The sequence below is a fragment of the Podarcis muralis genome, chromosome 13 (assembly GCF_964188315.1).
Source record: "Podarcis muralis chromosome 13, rPodMur119.hap1.1, whole genome shotgun sequence".
Classification (NCBI taxonomy): domain Eukaryota; kingdom Metazoa; phylum Chordata; class Lepidosauria; order Squamata; family Lacertidae; genus Podarcis; species Podarcis muralis.
Genome location: NC_135667.1, coordinates 37,741,515 through 37,762,715, shown reverse-complemented (window position 1 = coordinate 37,762,715; position 21,201 = coordinate 37,741,515). Strand labels below are relative to the sequence as shown.

Below are 21,201 nucleotides of genomic sequence, written 5' to 3'. Positions count from 1 at the left end.
CGCGCTACGGGGAATAGAGACAGGAAAATATAGAGTCACATGAAGCGTGAACTCTCGGGTTTCGTTTTGAGTTTTTGGTTTTTTTAAAAGCCGGGTTTCTCTCTTGGGCGCAGAAAGCGGCGCCGCTCTATCGTTTGTCATCTCTCAGGGTGGAATTGGAAATGAGAATGATATTCACTGCTAGAACGGCGGTGCAAGGCTCCGTGAGGCTGCTATCCTTCCTTGGCACCGTTGTGGTTGGAAGGTTTCTTTTTTTCATCAAGAAGCACAGCTTAAGTTAGCCAGCAGCGAAAGTTACCTTAGCGAGGCAACGCGGAAATATTCCAAACCAATCCGACAGCTCGCTGGCGGTGCGCATTACTCTATACTTTTCCTATCTCTATGGTTTGGAACGAGAGACGGTGCTTCCAAGCGAGCGCTCTGCAGAAAGCGGTCCGTCCCTGAGCGCTGACCGTTGCGAACGCGTTCCGAGGTCGAGTCTAGGGCAGCCTCTCTCCTCTCTTCTTCCCCAGGTGGAATCTGCTCCGGTGGAAGGGGCTGACTGGCAAAATAGCATCCGTTGGTTGTTACTGTTATTGTGCTTATTTAGTCCAGTTTGCTGTGCCTTGCTTCCTCTGCACCCCTCAGAAAGACCAATGGAAGTGTCAGAATGCAAAAGCAGCCTCTTAATAGGATCCCTAAAGCAGAGACATCACCTTACCAAAATAGTTCGTATAGTTAAAGCTATGGTTTTCCCAGTAGTGATGTATGGAAGTGAGAGCTGGACCATAAAGAAGGCTGATCGCCGAATAATGGATGCTTTTGAATTATGGTGCTGGAGGAGACTCTTGAGAGTCCCATGGACTGCAAGAAGAGCAAACCTCTCAATTCTTAAGGAAATCAGCCCTGAGTGCTCACTGGAAGGACACATCCTGAAGCTGAGGCTCCAATACTTTGGCCACCTCATGAGAAGAGAAGACTCCCTGGAAAAGACCCTGATGTAGGGAAAGATTGAGGGGACAAGGAGAAGGGGACAACAGAGGACGAGATGGTTGGGCAGTGTTCTCGAAGCTACCAGAATGAGTTTGACCAAACTGCGGGAGGCAGTGGAAGACAGAAGTGCCTGGCGTGCTCTGATCCATGGGGTCACGAAGAGTCGGACACGACTAAACGACTAAACAACAACAATATTATGAGACCAAGAAAGCACCCCCTGGGAAACAAGAAAAGGAGTTATTCTGTATGGAGCCAACAAAGATGCTGCAAAAGCACAGGGCAAAACAGGACCAGGCCTTCCTCCCCCCCCCCCTTTTTTTTTTTTTGCTACCCAAGGCAAAAAGGTGCCCTCCCTCCATGTCACATGCGGAAGCCAGCTGGGCTATCTGCATTTGACATTCACACTGACTCCATCAAGCTACATAACCCACACAGCTCCATCCTCCCAACTCCTTGATGGTCATGCTCACCTGCTGTTCTGCCTGACACCTACTTGGCTCAAGGAAATGCTTTAATAATACGGCAGCGGCTGGCAAGCATCCCATGAGCAGAGCAACATGTGTGTTTTTTTGCAAGATGGCTGCTGGAGTCCGTGGGCTACGCTGACTGGCCTGACCCTGATGGCATTGCTGTCGGTGATGTGTTGGGAAAATAATAATAATAATAATAATAATAATAATAATAATAATAATAATAATATTTATACCCTGTCCATCTGGCTGGGTTTCCCCAGCCACTCTAGGCCGCTCCCAACAGAATATTAAAAACACAATAAAACGTCGAACATTAAAAATTTGCCTAAACAGGGCTGCCTTCAGATGTCTTCCAAAAGTCAGAGAGTTGTTTAGTTCCTTGACATCTGATGGGAGGGTGTTCCACAGGGCGGGCGCCACTACCGAGAAGGCCCTCTGCCTGGTTCCCTGTACCCTCACTTCTCACAGGGAGAGAACCGCCAGAAGGCCCTCGGAGCTGGACCTCAGTGTCCGGGCTGAACGATGTGGGTGGAGACACTCCTTCAGGTATACTGGGCCAAGGCTGTTTAGGGCTTTAAAGGTCAGCACCAACACTTTGAATTGTGCTTGGAAACGTACTGAGAGCCGATGCAAAAAGGCAAGACAGCACAGCAACAACCAGTCATCATTACCCTGGTAGGAGCGCAGGAGAATGTAAGTCGACAAGGAGCCTTGAGGGACACAGCTTTGGAGCTGCTGCTTCACTCTGCCTAATGGCGGGGACAGCCATAGGGTAAAGTTCCCTTCCAGGTTCATGGACCCTCCAAAAGTCATTTCCAAAATATATTTCCATATAATTTATCCAGCGTTATATGATGACCAGCGTGTCGTGGTTTGGGGGGGAGGGAGCGGAGTCATGTGCTTAAAATGCCTGGCTATGTACACAGTCTCCAATGTGCTAATATCGAAATACCTTGGGATTTAATTCCCTCTCCAGCATTTCTGGAAGTGAAATCTTCTTGAGTGGGTGAGTGAATCTTGTTTCTAGGGCACACCGTGTAAACATGCACCCAACATGAAGTGCATATGGCGCCTAAGGCTGCCTACAGTAGATCAGACATATTTTTCTTTAACAAAAGAAAAACGACAGATTAATAGAGCATATGACAGGGTGCAAAGAGACACCAGAAATCTCCAACAGCAGAGGAGGGTGCGGTTCACAAACTGAGAATTCTGACGGTAGAAGCAGACTTTATTTCTCTCTTTTCACTGATTTTGCCCCATGTTTGGGAAGGCGAAAGCCTTTTCTTTTTAGACTTCGGTGAAGTTTACCATGATGATTGTCAAGAACTCAGGTTCTAACATAGGCTTCTAGAACATGTTTTATTGACACTATTTTTTTTTTATCAAATGCATTTAAATCTATTACAAAATATCAAAATCTATGAAAGAGCACAGCAGTTTCCTTCTGTTATTTGCTGCAGTCCTGAGAACGATCAAACACCGCTGCACAATACTTCTCTAGCAGAACTAGAAAAAGTAGTAATTCTTGGACAATGAAAACTGCATTTTTGATGGGGGGTGAATCTGGCTCTCTTAACAGTTTTCGTTCATGGAGGAAGACCATTCAAAAATCAAAACATACAGGAAAACATTCTTTTTCTGTAATCTGAAGGACACATTGCCATAATCATTCTCTCTGAATGGGAACTTGTCTTCCAGAAGCATAATGCAAGTATTTTATTTTTTAATAATGAAAACAACAATCCAATTGTCCTACCCACCCTTGTTAATTACACACAAGGATAAAGAGCATGTCATTAAAAAAAAATCTAGCCAAAGGAGTCAGCAGCTGATTGATGTTCTGGCCTGCATGTAAAATATAATTATAATCTAGTCTATTGCACTTTCATCTTGCAGAGGTTTCTTTTTACTGTCCATGTATCATTCATTCTCACAGCGACCCTGAGAGGTAGGTCATTCTTTTCCCCATTTGCAGAAATAGAAATTAAAAACTGAAACAGGCCAAGTTCATGACCAACTTGAAATCTGAAGCATCTCTCTCTCTCTCCACAGTCTCCTAGTTAAGTTCTTCAAGCTGAGTGGAAGAAGTCCTGAATGGTTCAACAGAAACAAGAATTGTCGATTCAAGAACCTTAGCATGTCTGAGAGGTTACGGGTGTGTAGATAGTCTATAGCAATGTTTTCAAGTGAAAGTGGGTGTTGGTTCTGAGCTATCTTCTATTTCACTGTAAACGTTGACAGGTAGACTGCCCGGGACACTGGTAAATTTCAAGTTTCTCCATCATCTGTGGCAAAGCCTCTGGTAGCCAAGGCTCTGCCCACTTCACCCAGGCCCCAGGCAAATATGCCTGGAGTTCTGTGAGTGACAAGTGTTCTGAGCAATTCACCTCTCTTCAGGTAAAAGGGCTGATTCTTCTTGGAGGTTCCATGGAGAATTTTAGGCTGCAAGGAAAGAAAGCAGCATGTGAATTTCTAATTGTGATGTGGCTGCAGTTTTTTATTCTGCTGCTGCAGGGTTAGAATAGCTCCCAGCTGTCTTCACTTTCAAATGGCAGATAGTGGTTTAAACACTGATTCCATTATTATGTCTTGCCACCGTCCGGCAAGCTGTTCTGTTTTGCTTTTTTAAGCATCAGACATGTTCACCTTGGTGCATCTAAAAAAATAACTAAATGCACAAACAAGTCCTAAAATGTTGTAAAGGATGGAAGGATGGATGGGACTGTGACGTCACAGCCGCCAGGCAATCAGTGCTGTGCACAACCGGATTTTGCTGCAAAACAGCAGGACTAGGCTTTTTCCCTGAGCTCCCTTCTGAAGAACAATACAATAGTCTGACTAGAACGTAGTTGATGTGCTTCCAGGGCACAGCAACTGCTGATTGAGCGTACATAGCCTGGATACAAATTTACATTTAAGCAGCAGTTGCTTTCTGCGTCTGCTGGGCAAACTGTCTGCTTTGGCTTTTGGCACAGAAAGTCTTAACCCTCCAAGACTGACCATATTTAAAAGAAAGAAAGAGACAGAAAGATGCTTCTATGCATCTATGTGTAGTTATCCTTCCACTTGTATCAAAGAGTATTAAGAGCATTTTAAACCAGCTGCAAAACTCCACGACAGCTGGGGGGATGGCAGTGGTAGTTGTTGGAGAGGTGTGTTCGTAATGTCACGAGTGCTAGCCAATAGGCACCAAGCACAGGTCTACTTTTCCCCAACTGAATCTAAACCACATTGAAAATTTCCTGAAATATGCAGAACTTTCCCAGAGAATTTCCCCCCACAGGATAGAAAAACGTACATCTGTTTTAAGGAGCTTTGGGGGAGTTATCCAGCACTAAAGCAACAATTACTTTCCCTCTACTTACCCTTTTTCTGAGTAGGAGGAGCCTGCTTCCCTTTCGCAATGTCACTCTGGGCCAAGACATCCACCATCCACGATAGAGCATTGGTGCAGTACTCCATCTAGTGGAAGCAAGTGGAGAAATGGCAGGAAGATGATGTCACAGGGGGTGGGACAAGTTGGAAAGCTGCTGCTTTGGCCCTCAACACAAATACAGACATGACCAATCTCCCCCCTCCCTTTGCCTCAACTCCCCATCTTTTGGCTACTCCCATTTGGAACGTCTGTGCACCTCATCATCTCCCAGTGTCTTCCCATTTCCTTCCTCCTGTCAGGGACCGTGCTGAGGAGGGCTGCACGGAGGAGGAATGGTGGGAGCCTCTCCCTCCCCCTGCTCCTGCTCCGGATCCTGAATCTTCCCAGGAGCAGGAGGGACAGTATAGATTTGGAACAGTGGTTTGCAGAGGGACATAGTTCAGAAGGCAGAAGCTGGGAAATACTGGATGGGGAGCAGCTGGGAGAAGAAACACTGGAAGGGAGAGGGTTAACAGAGTCACTGTCTCTGGACAGCATTCACACACACACACACACACACACACCCCATCTAGAAAGTCACAGAGAGCTCAGAAAGTGTCAGAACACAGAGGGTACAAGCTCAGATTACAAGATGTAGGAGGGACACAGATTAATAGGAATGACGGGGTGGATTCCTTAATTGGGAGCACCACCATTTCTAGGGGGTGTGTTCTTTGTTCTCTCGCTGTGATTATTAAAGTTTCTAACTGGTAAGAGGGACGCGGGTGGCGCTGTGGGTTAAACCACAGAGCCTAGGACTTGCCAATCAGAAGATCGGCGGTTCGAATCCCCGTGACGGGGTGAGCTCCCGTTGCTCAGTCCCAGCTCCTACCAACCTAGCAGCTCAAAAGCACATCAAAGTGCAAGTAGATAAATAGGTACCGCTGCAGCGGGAAGGTAAACGGCGTTTCCATGTGCTGCTCTGGTGTGCCAGAAGCGGCTTAGTCTTGCTGGCCACATGACCCAGAAGCTGCATGCCAGCTCCCTCGGCCAGTAAAGCGAGATGAGCGCCGCAACCCCAGAGTCAGCCACGACTGGACCTAATGGTCAGGGGTCCCTTTACCTTTTAACTGGTAATAAGACTCCCTTTCTCTTTTTCTGCTTATCTACTGCCACGGGGTAGGAAGCCGATTCCCTGAAGCCTGACACCTCCCAACCTTTCAGCTCCACTCTTCATACCTGCGTCTCGAGGGTCCTTAGGCGCCGCTCTGATTCCTTGATCTCCGAAAGCTGCTTCAAAGCCTGATCCACCCTGCAGGGTTAGAGGAGGGAGGGAGTTACAAGAGGGGTGTTTTCGCTTGCCCGCCTAGAGCCTCTCTAACCTTCTCTCTCCCACCTTCTCTGACCGCTGCCTAGATCCAATTCCCGTGCTGGTTTCTTCGCCAGCACAAGAATGCCCAAAGTGCATTGGATCATCTCTCCAAAAAGTCATAATGAAAACTCTTCAATATCCATGCACAAAGTTGCATGTTCAGAATGTACAGAGTGGAGCTATTGATGGGAACCCACTTCCAGCAGAAGACAGGCAGAATTCTTTCTGAGTTCCTTTTGGACCCTGCGGCCATCATCAGAGGCTCTTCCTTGTGTGCCCACCATCGCAAAAGGTCCTGAGGGTGGCAACATGAGAACAGGGTCTTTTCTGTGGGGGCTCCCCATTTGCGGAATGCTCTTCCCAGGGAGGTCTGCCTGGTGCCTTCGTTACATATATTTAGGCACCAGGCATAAACATTCCTCTTCACGCAGGCCTTTGGCTAATTAAACAAGCACAGAATCGTAGAATTGTGGAGTGGGAAGGGACCCCGTGGGTCATCTAGTCCAACCCCTGCAATGCAGTAATCTCTTTTTAAATTTTTTAAATTTTCAATGCAAATTTACAACAAAAATTACAAACATTGAATCCAAAACAAAACACAAGAGAAAAAAACCACAAACAAACAAAAACCAAAAACATACATCTACAAATAAAACCATATCATTCTAATCATTACGTACATATATACATATTGACTTCCTTCCTTGGTTCTAAGACCTCGAAATTTTTACTTTTTCTAAATTGTTGTGTCTAATGTAGATTACCTCTATCTTTATACTTTTTGCACCATTTTTTTCTTTCTTTAATCCTGCAAGGCTTCATTCATTACATACCGATATGCTTACTCCAGAACAATGTTTTTTCATATACTCTTTAGCACATCCCCATTCTTTTAATAATTTTTGGTCCGATTGTCCCTTTATCCAGTCTCTGATCCAACTAAAACATGCAGCATCATAGTATATTCTCAGGTCTGGGAGTCCAATACAGGAATCTCAACTAGATCATGCACGACAGATGGACATCGAACCTCTGCCATACTATGGCCTTTTAAACTTTTTTTTTTTGCGTGGAAGTTATTGTTTCGTTTGTTATTATGGTGTGTATTTTTGTGTTTCTATACTGTACAGTGCCCTGTGATCCTCGGATGAAGGGTGGTATATAAATTTAATAAACAATAATAAATAAATTTAATACACAATAATATCTCAGGAGTTGTACTAGAGCCTTCTTTTTCGGCAGACATGGGAGCAGGTCTAAGTGTGCCAATATGTCAAAGGTTAGCAACAAGGGTATTTTAATTAACTAACATATATTTAAAACCCCTGACTTCTCCCCAAGTACCCTGGGAACTGTAGTTTATTCCCTCACAGAGCTACAATTCCCAGCTCTTGTAAGAAACTATATTTCCCAGGATTCTTTGGGGGAAAGTCAGGTGCTTTGAATATATAGTGCCGCTGCAATTCTGGAAGACATTATCTGCATTGAGGAACAGGGTTGGAGGAGAAATTTGGTATCGCTTCGTATCTTAAATGCAAACTTACCCGCTTCACGATTCCTACAACAATTCATGAACTAAAATCTTTCAAAATCCGCCCTTCTCTGAATTTTGCAGTGCAGTTCTCCAAACAAACAATATGCACAGAAATGTGTAGTGTGTGTGTGTACACACCGTGGGGAACTGTGCCTTAAAATGCTTATATCAGTGAAAGTAACATGCAAATACACCTTCGGAAAATTGCATTAAAAAAGGATAGCATTAGGAGAAATGTGGACTAACAAATTTTCATGAGGACTTAAAAAAAAAAATCCGCAAACTGATGCATACTGAATTTAAGATTGGAAAAATGAGAAACTAAGAGAAACCAAAATGGACAGATTCAACCACACATGTATGGAAGAAAAATAGCAGTTGGAACGGTCCCTTCCAACATTCCTATGATTCTATGAACAGTCCTTGAACACTGTGGCGAACTGAATGTGTAACCAGGGCTTTATTTGAGCGAGAACTCACTGGAACTCAGTTCCTGCACATCTCAGGTGGGCACCATTGTCGTTCTAAGAGAACGAGGGAGGTGCTCGCGGTGAGTTACGGCACCTCTTTTTCTAGAAAAATAGCAGTGTGTGTAACTAACTCCTTCGCAAGCAGACTTACGGCATTCCCTGGTGCATTACCCCTCCATCCCAACCCGACTGCCCCTTTCTCTTCAGTTCCCTCCCACATTTCTTCCTTGCCTCAGCTCCCCACAAGCCTTACTTTTGGGAGGTTCGCCGGAGCCTCTCTGTGTCACAATCGCGTTTCTGCCGGGCCTGAGCAACCAAGTAGTTTTCTTTCTGCACCGACTCCCACGTGAGCAGCCGTTCGTCTTGGGTAACGGAGAGATCCAGCACTGCCCGAAAGACAATCGGAAAACAAGAGAAGCGGGGAGACCTGGGTGAGAAAGCTGTGGATTGGGACGACTGATACTTGTTCACACTCATAAATGACCTATAGCCCAAGGAGGTAAAGGTAAAGGAAAGTGGGTGGCACTGTGGTCTAAAACACTGAGCCTCCTGGGCTTGCCGATCGGAAGGTTGGCAGTTTGAATCCCTGCGACGGGCTGAGCTCCCATTGCTCTGTCCCAGTTCCTGCCAACCTAGCAGTTCGAAAGCACACCAGTGCAGGTGGATAAATAGGTACTGCTGCGGTGGGAAGGTAAACGGCGTTTCCGTGCATTCTGGTTTCCATCACTGTGTCTCGTGCAGTTTAGTCATGCTGGCTACATGACCCGGAAGGCTGTCTGTAGACAAATGCCGGCTCCCTTGGCCTGAAAGCAAGATGAGCACCGCAACCCAACCCCATAACCCAAGAGTCAGTGGAGTGAAAAGTCCAGTTATCCAGCAACCAGTTACTGCTTCAAATGCAGGAGTGTCAGGGACCGTGCTGAGGAGGGCTGCACTGAGGAGGAAGAATGGTGGGAGCCACCCCCTCCCCCTGCTCTGGACCCTAAATCTTTCCAGGAGGAGGAGGAGGACAGTATAGATTTGGAACAGTGGTTTGCAGAGGGGCATAGTTCAGAAGGCAGAAGCTGGGAAATACTGGATGGGGAACAGCTAGGCGAAGAAACACTGGAAGAGAGAGAGTTAACAGATTCACAGTCTCTGGACAGCATTTAACCCCCTTCTCCAAGGACACGGCGAGCTCAGAAAGTGTTAGAGCAGAAAGCGCAGAGGGGACAAGCTCAGGTTACAAGATGAAGGAGCGACGTAGATTAATAGGGATGGAGGGGGGTGAGTAACTCTTAATTGGGAGCACCACCATTTCTAGGAGACCTGTTATTTGTTCCCTCACTGTGATTATTAAAACCGAAACTGTTCGAAAACCAAGGGACGGCTTCCGATTGGCTGCAGGAGCTTCCTGCAGTCAATTGGAAGCCTCATCGGATGTTCGGCTTCCAAAATAATGGAGGTTTTTAAGTCTGATAGGAAAAATGGTTTCCAGGTGGAAAAATCGAAATTGGAGACAGAACTGTTAGAGTCCAAAACTAAGAACTTGTCAAAAATGTATAACTTGCTGTTGGAATGGAACACACAGGATGAAACTGTTAAATCAGCTATGATTAAGTGGGCACAAGATATTGGTCATAACATCATGTTTGAAGACTGGGAACGGTTATGGACCACCGGTATAAAATTTACGGCATGTAATGCCTTAAAAGAAAATATTATGAAAATGATTTACAGGTGGTACATGACCCCAGTCAAGCTTGCAAAAATTTATCACTTGCCTGATAATAAGTGTTGGAAATGTAAAGAGACTGAAGGTACATTCTTTCACCTTTGGTGGACGTGCCCAAGGATTAAGGCTTTCTGGGAGAAGATTTATAATGAAATGAAAAAGGTATTTAAATATACCTTTCTGAAGAAACCAGAGGCCTTTCTCCTGGGTATGGTCGGCCAATTGGTGTCAAAGAAGGACAGAACATTTTTTATGTATGCTACAACAGCAGCAAGAATACTTATTGCAAAGTATTGGAAGACAGAAGAACTACCCACTGTGGAAGAATGGCAGATGAAAGTTATAGACTATATGGGACTGGCAGAGATGACCGGCAGAATCCGAGACCAGGGGAAAGAGACGGCGGAAGAAGATTGGAAGAAATTTAAAGACTATCTTAAGAAATATTGTAAAATTGTTGAATGTTAAGACGATGTTGATTCTGAAATTAAGGGGTTGCTAGCTGTAATCTTTATGTAAATATGAAAAGAAAGCTTAAAAATTTAATAGAAATTAAGGGAAGGATTTGTTGAAGAGAATTAATTAGAGAATGGAATGCAGTTAGGAGAGGTATGAGGAGGTCGGGAAAGTAAGTTTCATGAGCATAAGGGAATGAAGTTATACATGTGGTTTTTTGATTTTTTGTATGTATTTTTGTTTTTGTTTTTTGTGTTTTTTGTGATTTTAATGTTTTATAAAATTTGTGAAAATGCCAATAAATATCTTTATAAAAAAAAAAAGGATGTTCGGCTTCCAAAAAAATGGTTGCAAACCGGAACACTTACTTCTGGGTTTGCGGCATTCGGGAGCCAAAACATACGAGTACCAAGCCGTCCAAAAACCAAGGTACAACTGTATTGTAATTCTATGCTGTGGACTGCCCTGAGATCTACGAGTATGCTAATAATAATAATAATAATAATAATAATAAGCAGCTGAGGCTTTTTAGCCAGCGGCATGAACGTGGTGTGGTTTTTGTGGGAGTGCAAAAGACACACACCACAAGGTGTGAGAGTGGGAACAAGGGAAAGGGCAGCTGTGCGCTCTTCGATTCCGGACAAGAATGTCCCTTCTACCTTCCCCATTCCCCTGCCTCCCATCCCAGCACTCACAGAAGTGTTTTCCCTTTGCCGACTGCACTTTACGGACGTGTCGCTTGAAGAAGAGGTGCAGGTGGCTGATCAGGATGAACGGCGGAGCCAGGGCAGGGCGGCTGTGATACTCCAGGATCAGGTTGTAGCGCTGGGATTTCCAATAAATGTCGCTGTTGCCTTGCACTTTGGAGAACGTGTAGCTGTTGTCGAGGGGGGCGGGGTGCAGGAGGGATAGAAATATCATAGGTGAAATTGTAACCAACAAACAGACAAACCTCAGCTTCCCCCTGCCTGAAATCCAGTAGAGGAGGCAATGTTGGACTGGATGGACCACTAATCTGACTCGGTATAAAGGCATTTCCCCAATATCCGCCGCTTATTGAAATACTTTATTGTCACTTGTACAACTTGTGTATAGTGAGATTACACGAGCACCTCCCACTCAACTCTCTTAGTCTTAATTCCCCTCGTTTACTGACGCACACCCACCAAACCCAAAAGTCATTTGCCCTGTTGTTATCTTTTCATTCAGCAGCCTAACAGCCCATGGATAGAAGCTGTTCATTACCCTGTTGGTGCGACTAATCATGCTTCTATATCTTCTGTCTGAGGGCAGGAGATATTGAAAGTGCCGGCCAGGGTGTGAATCATCCCTGAGAATTTTCCCTACTCTCCTGAGGCAATGTTCTTCTGCTATTTCATTCAGCAGATTCAGGGAACAGCCCATAATATCTTGTGCTGTATTCACCACCCTCTGTAGGCACTTCCTATCAGATGATGTCAAACCAGCGTACCACACCGTGATGCAGTACGAAAGGACAATTTCTATTGTTGACCGGTAGAAGGAGATCATCAGATGTTGATTGACATCGTTCTTCCGCAATACTCTGAGGAGATGGAGTCTCTGTTGGGCTTTCTTAACCACCTGGGTTGTATTTATTTTCCAAGTAAGGTCTTTACTGAGAGAAACCCCTAGGAATATGCTTATGCATATTTCGTATTTGAGGGGATTCGCTTTTGAACCTCGTCTGCCCGCTCTGTATGAGCCGATTCACGACAGGTGCCGGCGACCGCGGTAGGTACCTGAACATAGCGATGAGCAAGTTGAGAAGCAGAATATTGGCTACCAGCAGGAAGATCACGAGGAGAATGAGCACCAGCCAATTGGCATAGGTGTTGGTGCAAGGCTCCGCGTTTTCCATCAAGATGGCCACGGGATCGTAGGTGCAGTTTGAAGCTCTGATCAGGGCAGCTGGAGATGGAAGGGAAGAACGAGGTGGGAGTTCCTTATAGAGCACAGCTCTCTGCAGCCCCTAAAAGCAGGGGCATAGTGTGGGGAGGGCAAGGGGGGGTTTAATTGTCCAAGCACTCTTAAAGCTCATTGTCCAAGCACTCTTTTTTTCTGTGCAGCCTGCGCTTTCCCTGTAAACGCCTACTCTTTGCAGCTGAATCAGAACAAATGACAAGGTGCGGGAGACCCAAATTGCTGTTCCGATTTAGCTTTAAAGAGCACGTTTTCTTGGAGAAAGCAGCGGGGCAAAGAAGGAAAAAGCTCTTGGATACAGAGCTTGGACTTGCGCCTAGAAAGCATGGAAGGAAAAGTGAATCTGGATGATCCCAAAGCCTCGGCAGTCGTAGGGGAAAGCTCTCCGACTCCTTGATTATTTTGGTTGCGCCTTCCTGTGTTTACTCTATTGCTTCCCTATCCCTTCTGAGTTGGCAAAGGTGGGGTGCCAGTCTAGAATGGAAGCAAGAACCCCCTAGGACACCCACCGTCAATCTCATCCAGTGGGATCTGCCCAAAGATTTGCAAGTAAGGACGGTAGAAGACACGGCGGAAGATCCAGGGGAGACGTCGGTCGTGGGGGAGCAGCAGCCCCTCGGTGGTGACCCCGTAGGCCACTAGCCACACGGCAAGGAAGAACAGGAAGAGGAAGACGTCCTTCATCTAAAGAGAGACGAAGGGGAGAGCAAAAATTACCCTTTGGACAGAAGAGATGAAAGAAATGATGGGGTTGGTTAAAATAAAACCTGCTAACTCGAATCAAGTTTAATTTCTCATCTGTATTTTGCAATGCACTCTGTTAATCAAAGGAAGGGGACGCAGGTGGCGCTGTGGGTAAAAGCCTCAGCGCCTAGGACTTGCCGATCGAAAGGTCGGAGGTTCGAATCCCCGCGGCGGGGTGCGCTCCCGTCGCTCGGTCCCAGCGCCTGCCAACCTAGCAGTTCGAAAGCACCCTCAGGTGCAAGTAGATAAATAGGGACCGCTTACTAGCGGGAAGGTAAACGGCGTTTCCGTGTGCTGTGCTGGCTCGCCAGAGCAGCTTCGGCACGCTGGCCACGTGACCCAGAAGTGGCCTATAGAGTGAGATGGGCGCGCAACCCTAGAGTCTGCAACACACAAATGTGCGTAAAAATGTGCGTAAATCTCCAAAGAGCCGCAGATTTATCTCTCTTGCTCCTCCTTTCAACTTTCTCATCCTTTGAACACTCACTGCCTTTTGCCTATTACATTCACAGCTAAGCCCATAATCCTTTGCGCATTCATCTGTGTTGCATCCGAATCAGGGCCGGATTTAGGTTTGATGAGGCCCTAAGCTACTGAAGGTAATGGGACCCTTTATATGTCCAGCTGTCCTTTGTCAACAACAAATTGCTGCTGTTTTTTGTGTTGAATATATGCTATATGGTAATTTACAGGCCTAATAGGTATTAATAGGACGCGGGTGGCACTGTGGGTTAAACCACAGAGCCTAGGACTTGCCAATCAGAAGATCGGCGGTTCGAATCCCCGCGACGGGGTGAGCTCCTGTTGCTCGGTCCCTGCTCCTGCCAACCTAGCAGTTCGAAAGCATGTCAAAGTGCAAGTAGATAAATAGGTACCGCTCCGGCGGGAAGGTAAACGGCGTTTCCGTGCGCTGCTCTGGTTCGCCCGAAGTGGCTTAATCATGCTGGCCACATGACCCGGAAGCTGTATGCCGGCTCCCTCGGCCAATAAAGCGAGATGAGCGCCGCAACCCCAGAGTCAGTCACGACTGGACCTAATGGTCAGGGGTCCCTTTACCTTTACCTTTGCCTAAAGCTATTTGCACATAACAAATAGGAGCCTACACAACACAAAACACTGTTGCTGTATGTAGGTTTTATTTTATTTGTTTTTTATCTCATATTTTGGAAATGTACACCCAGGTTTCTTTTCCTTTAAATTTTTTGGGGGCCCCCAAGAGAGTGGGGCTGTAAGCTATAGCTTGTTTAGTTTATACGTAAATCCAGCACTGATCCTCATATCCCAACTTGGGGCAGCTGCTCTTGCACACTCGAAAGGCCTGCTGTTTGCAACATCTCACACAAATCGCACATGCGTCTGCTCACCATCTTGCCGACGATGATCATTTTAGGCCCTAGCTGCTTGTTGACAGCAAAGATGTGGATGAGACGAAGGGTGAAGACCATGAAGTCCAGGCAGAGAATGGTGCGTCCAGATTCATATGACTTTGGAAACAGCCTGAGAGACATACAGTGGGGTAAGAAACTGATGAAAAGAATGTTTCCTTCTCTGCAGACAATCCCTTTTCCCTTCGCCAGAGCCAGTCAATTCCCAACCTCACAATCGGTGATGTAGCAGTGGTAGAACCATAGGGGCAGTTGCCCCAGGTGCAATTTGGGGGGGGCGGACAAAATTTCAAAAGGAAAAAACACCACTATCTGCCCTTTGCAGAAACAACTGAAAATATTATTGTTCTGACAGGCATTCTCGGCTGGATAAATGGATCTGCATGGCGAGCGTCTACTTTGCATAGTTCTTGCATTGCTTTAAATATGTTTGGAGTTTTTAGGGTTTTTAATAGTTGTTATTATTATTATATTATTTTATTTTGACAAAGTAGTAATCATTAATAATAATAATAATAATAATAATAATAATAATAATAATAATATCTTTATTGTCATTGCCCCCTCTCGGGGACAACGAAATTACTTGGCTGCTCCATCCACCCAGGTAGGGGGCACTCCACACAAAATCAAAACAACTATAAAAACACTAATTAAAACAATACAGTATAATACAGCAAGGAAGATTAGATGACTTTCAAAGTCCAGGCTTCCCATTCAGGGCCGAGATCGCTCTGGAGAAGAAGCTGTTCTTAAGACGGCTCGTTCTTGTCTTCATCGTCCTGTATCTCCGTCCCGACGGCAGGAGCTCGAAGAGACAGTGACCAGGATGCGATGGATCTTTTACTATGTCCAGTGCCTTCCTATGGCACCTTGTGGCATAAATCTGCTCTAAGGTGGAGAGTGGGCAGCCAACAATGCTCTCTGCTGCCTTAACAACTCTGCGCAACCCCATCCTGTCCTGGGTAGTACAGCTTCCGTACCACACACATAAGCCATAAGTGAGCACGCTCTCAATGGCACAGTGATAGAAGGCAAGCAGCAGTTTCTGCGGAAGATGGTTTTTCCTTAGAATTCTCAAAAAGTACAGTCTCTGCTGCGCCTTCTTCACAAGCCCCCTTATGTTGACACTCCAGGACAGATCCTCTTGTAATTCAATGCCCAAAAATCTGAACGTTGTTACCCTCTCCACACAGACCCCATCAATCAAAAGTGGCTGGACATTGCTCTTCTGTCTCCTGAAGTCCACCACAAGCTCCTTTGTCTTCCTTGTATTTATGAGCAAGTTGTTAGCTCTGCACCACTCTGTCAGCCGCTCCACCTCATCTCTATAGTCCGTTTCACCCTCCCTTTCAGAGATGAGCCCAATCACGGTTGTGTCATCTGCAAATTTGACAACCCTATTACTAGGGTGAGCAGCGACACAATCGTACGTGTAGAGAATATATAGGAGCGGACTGAGTACGCATCCCTGTGGTGTATAAAGATCAAAATGTGCACTCCATCACCAAGACCATTCCATTGTAACTATCCAACTTCACTAAAGTTTCAACACCTCTTGCAATGGATTGACCCCCTTTCTGTTTTAACAGTACAAATTATACAAACATATTCCATATCTCCTCAGAATCATTTCTCCTGCATATTCCCCGTCTTACCTTAATGGCACATGTTCATTTATCATTAATAGCTATATCCCACACCTCTTTATACCATTCTTCCCTTTTATATTCTGCTTGCCCCGTTCCACTTCTTAGCTATCATAATTCGTACAGCTGTCAATAAATTTGTGAGCAAGCCTTTCCTAGCCTGCAAACCTTCCACCCCATCGTAAATTGATAATAATGCTACCTCTGGACTTTTGGTCAGCTTTAAACCAGTGATTTCTGTTATCTCCTTAAACATCCTTTGCCAGAAAAATTGTACATATTTACACCCCCACGGTTTTTAATGGTCTTCAGTGCAAACCGCCTAGAGATGGTAGTTTAGAAGGCGATTAACAGAATGTATAAAAAGAAGGTTTACTCTACCTGATTAATTTGTGGATAGGCTACAATAAAATATAACAGTCTTAGCAGAAATTGGTACTCATACAGCTGATGTGCAGGGAGAACGGAAGGAATATTATTGCAAATATAAATATGTTTAACTATATTGAATATTGAAATGAAATGAAAGTTGGGATAGCTGATGTATTTGGAGCCGCAGTGGGGGAAGGGAAGAAGGAGGAACATCTGGGAGATGGGTGGGAAGTCAGCTTTTAAATTTATATTCCATTTGTATTAATTTGGTGACAGTATTGCGAAGCTGAACACCTAATAATAAATTACACTAAATCAAAAATTATGGTGTTCTCCAAGAGAAAACTCCGACATAAATGGAAAATTAATAACCAACCTATTGAGCAAGTAACATCTTTTAGATATCTTGGAATAATTTTTGATGAGAAGGGATCTTGGTGCCATCAGATTAAGAATTCCATTGTAAATGCGCAAAGATCTTTCAGAGCTATCATAAGATTCTTTTACAGAAAAGGAGGTCAATATGTTCCTGCTGCCTCCCAGGTCTTTGTTGCAAAAATACTTCCACAATTGATGTATGGCACCCAGATATTTAATTGTCAAAAACTCAAGTCCCTGGAATCTGTACAAACTAAATTTTACCGCTCCCTACTAGGGTTACCTACCTGTGTCTCCAACACTGCCATTAGGCTGGAGGTAGGTCAACTCCCTATTAATGCCAGGATATGGATCCTGAAGATTCACTTCTGGCTAAAACTCATATTTTTCCCAGTGGGAGTGGCTCCATTGACTCTACTAGACCCGTTCCAGTCTAAATGGAGATTGTCGCTTTATGAAAAATTGAAGGGCCTGGGGCTTTCCCCACAAGAACTTATAGCCTCAGGTTTTGAAAAGGCTAAAATGATGGTGAGCCAGCGAATAGGAGATGTAGAGCTTCAGGACCATATGAGCAAGATAGATAAATATCCAGCTATCCAAGATTATGGAAAAGGGTTTAATCTAACCCCATATTTACTGGATCTACAAATCGCAAAATATAGGCGGGCGTTTACCCTTACCAGATTTGATGTACTGCCATCTGCCTTACTAAAGGGCAGATACGAGGGCACACCCTATGCTGAACGAGTTTGCCCATGTGGTCTGAAGGAGGTGGAAACGGCTTCACATGTGTTGTTACACTGCGACCTTTACGGGGATATCAGGTCACTGTTTATCTCCCCTATCGCTCAGAAATTTCCAGGTCGATCTGAATCTCAGCGGTTGAAAATCCTACTAGGAGATAAAAACCCAGAAGTAACACTGAAAGTGGCCAAGTTTTCTGCGGCCGCGATCAAGCGGAGGGCATTAGTTGTAAAAAAGTAAAAGATCTGACCCCTGGACAAGCCCCCCCCCCTTTTTTTAAGTCTATACATATACTGTAGTGCATATATGAGTATATATGTGTGTGTGTGTGTGTGTGTGTGTGCATATATGTATTGTTTTTATGTATACCGTAATTTTACAACTTTTAATTGACACCATCATTCCCTCGTAAACTACTGTTGCCTTTTATGTTTTTTTCTTTTCTTCTGGTCTATGACCGTAATAAATTTATTCATTCATTCATTCATTTTATTAATTTGGTGACAATTTGTTAATAGCTACGGAAAATCAATAAAAATAATTGGCTAGCCAAAAAGAGAGACGGCAATGAATAAACCGATTGTGATGATGATGATGATCATCATCATCATCATTTCTGTTTAATTCTAAGAGTATTGGGGAATGATATATAATGAATAGAAAAATATGTTTAAAAGTACCTTCCCAAAAAAAGAGAGTCCTTTTTGTTGGGGATAGTTCAGAGGGAAATTCCCAGGGGTCAAAAAAGACTGTTTATGAATGTTACTACTGCGGCCTGTGTTTTGTTAGCCCCAAAGTGGAAAACGGGCGACGTCCCAACCAAAGAAGAATGGCAACTTAAACTGATGGAATACACACAGCTTGCAGATTTAGCATATAGAATAAGAGAAAAAAGAATGTACGTTTAAAGAAGACTGGAAAATGTTTACTGAATATATGGGTGAAAATTGTGTTCATTTAAAAACTCTGGTAGCATTAAGATAAATTCAACAGTGTAAATAAATTTAGATGGATGTAACAATGGATTACTGAATGGTTTAGTTCATGTAAAATATGCGGGGTTGTATGGCATGCAAAATGAACCACGGAAAGAAAAGAAGGGAAGTCATTGATTTAAGGTTGTTTAAATGAATACAGTCGTACCTTGGAAGCTGAATGGAAGCCGTTCCGGAAGTCTCTTCGACTTCCCAAATGTTCGGTAACCAAGGCGCGGCGTCCAATTGGCTGCAGGAAGCTCCTGCAGCCAATAGGAAGCCACGGAAGCTGCATCGGACGTTTGGGTTCCAAAAGAACATTTGCAAACCGGAACATTCACTTCCGGGTTTGTGGCGTTCGGGAGCCAAAACATTTGACTCACAAGGCGTTCGTTAACCAAGGTACGACTGTATTTTGAAATGTAAATTAGAAAATTTAATTAAAAAATTATGTGTATATATAATGATTTCTGCCCAGTGCAGAAATTCCTCTGACCTGCAGACGAGCCCCAGCATGAAGAGTAGCAGAGCCGTGATGTCGAGCTGGTTCCAAGTGTCCTGGAAGTACCGCCGTACCCTCAGTGGCAGGGGGAGCGAGCCCACGAAACAGCCTTGGCGCACCTCCTCGCAGACCAGCGTGAAGACCCAGATGTACAAAGCGATCTCTGTGCCGGAAGGGCCTTTGGGAGGCGGGGGGTCGAAATCCAAAAGCAAGACGTAGGAGAAGAGGAAGAGGAAGAGCAGGTACATCACGACGTTGCCCAGGAAGGCCGTCACCGGAGCCACCCAGAACTGACGCCACCGTCGTAGCCAGGACGGGCGAGTGGAAAGAGGGAAGGGAGGATCGGGATTGCTAGGAGAGGGCAAGGAGTGGAAAGGACGAGAAGAGGTAATGAGTGGGACAGAATCGAATTAGGGCTGCCACCCAAATCCAGTGGTTCTCAAACTTAATCCGTTCTGGGAGCCCGTCTGACTCCCTCAAGCGCATAGCTGCCAACGTTTCCCTTTTTAAAAGGGAAATTCCCTTATTCCGAATAGGATTCCTCGCAAGAAAAGGGAAAAGTTGACAGCTATGCTCAAGCGGAAGCCGCGTCGGACATTTGGCTTCTGAAAAACATTCGCAAACCAGAACACTTACTTCTGGGCTTGTGGCGTTTGTTCGGCAACTAAGCCATTTGGGAACCAAGGTTTGACTGTAAAGGAATCTTAGTTGATTCACCATATGGGTTCTGGTCAACTAATCTATCAATTAAGCTTGCAGATGGAAAAAAACTACTATTACTACTACTACTACTACCACCACTAATGATTATAATTTTATTATTTATACCCAGCCCATCTGGTTGGGTTTCCCCTAGCCACTAATCTTGAAATGAGAAGCAATAAAAAACATACAGCTTTTATTATATGCACATGTGTCCCATATGTGAAGCCATGCTCAGGTTCAATAATTCAAAGTCGTCTTATGTCACTTTTAACAGTCATGGCATCCCCCCCAAAAGACTGTGCTGGGAACTGTAGTTCTGTGGGCAGTCTCCAATTAGCACTCGTAACGAACTACAATTCCCAGGATTCTTTGAGGAAAGCCATGGCAGTTAACGTTGGTCTAGGAGTGCTTTAAATGTAGAGTACAGATGGGGGACGCGGGTGGCGCTGTGGGTTAAAGCCTCAGCGCCTAGGACTTGCCGATCGAAAGGTCGGCGGTTCGAATCCCCGTGGCGGGGTGCGCTCCCGTCGTTCGGTCCCAGCGCCTGCCAACCTAGCAGTTCGAAAGCACCTTCGGGTGCAAGTAGATAAATAGGGACCGCTTTCTAGCGGGAAGGTAAACGGCGTTTCCGTGTGCGGCTCTGGCTTGCCAGAGCAGCGATGTCACGCTGGCCACGTGACCTGGAAGTGTCTCCGGACAGCGCTGGCCCCCGGCCTCTTAAGTGAGATGGGCACACAACCCTAGAGTCTGGCAAGACTGGCCCGTACGGGCAGGGGTACCTTTACCTTTTTACAGATGTGATTCCTTCCTCTGCTTGAGAAAAGGGAGAAGGCCTCTTAAGGTGGTGTTTACCACCTGCAGGTTTTATGTGTACCTGTTTTACACACGCTCACATATGCGCGCGCGCGCGCACACACACACACACACACACACACACACAACATCCACATTGCCTAATTCAGCAAGCTAGGTATAGTCAAACCTCGGTTTTCAAACGTCTCGGCTGCCGAATGATTTGGAAGCCGAACGCCAAAAACACAGAAATGAATGCTTCCGTTTATGAACGCACCTCGAACTGCTTCCGAGGCGTATTTTTCATTTTTACCCTTTGACTTTGCAGCCAGCCCTTTGATCCTCAGTTTTCGAACATTTTGGAAGTCAAATGGACTTCCGGAACAGATTACGTTTGAAAACCGAGGTTCCACTGTAATATAATTTAAACTGATTATGGTGTAGTGTTTAAGAGCAGTGGACTCGTAATCTGGTGAACCGGGTTCGATTCCCCGCTCCTCCACATTCAGCTGCTGGGTGACCTTGGGCTAGTCACACTTCTCTGAAGTCTCTCAGCCCCACTCACCTCTCAGAGTGTTTGTTGTGGGGGAGGAAGGGAAAGGAGATTGTTAGCCGCTTTGAGACTCCTTAAGGGGAGTGAAAGGCGGGATATCAAGTCCAAAC

General features: G+C 45.2%; 1 protein-coding gene across 1 annotated transcript in view; it reads right to left on the bottom strand.

Moving 5' to 3' along the window:
- Nucleotides 1-2,791: 2,791 nt before the first annotated feature.
- Nucleotides 2,792-21,201, bottom strand: part of TRPM4 (transient receptor potential cation channel subfamily M member 4) — a 54,382-nt gene continuing 35,972 nt past the window's right edge. The window contains exons 17-25 of the mRNA XM_028702716.2: nt 19,036-19,392; nt 14,402-14,534; nt 12,803-12,977; nt 12,113-12,281; nt 11,048-11,229; nt 8,436-8,568; nt 6,046-6,118; nt 4,817-4,913; nt 2,792-3,893 (exon numbers count right to left, since the gene is read on the bottom strand). Of these exons, the coding sequence (XP_028558549.2) occupies nt 3,889-3,893; nt 4,817-4,913; nt 6,046-6,118; nt 8,436-8,568; nt 11,048-11,229; nt 12,113-12,281; nt 12,803-12,977; nt 14,402-14,534; nt 19,036-19,392 (1,324 nt within the window). The 3' untranslated portion in view covers nt 2,792-3,888. The remainder of the gene's footprint in view (nt 3,894-4,816; nt 4,914-6,045; nt 6,119-8,435; nt 8,569-11,047; nt 11,230-12,112; nt 12,282-12,802; nt 12,978-14,401; nt 14,535-19,035; nt 19,393-21,201) is intronic.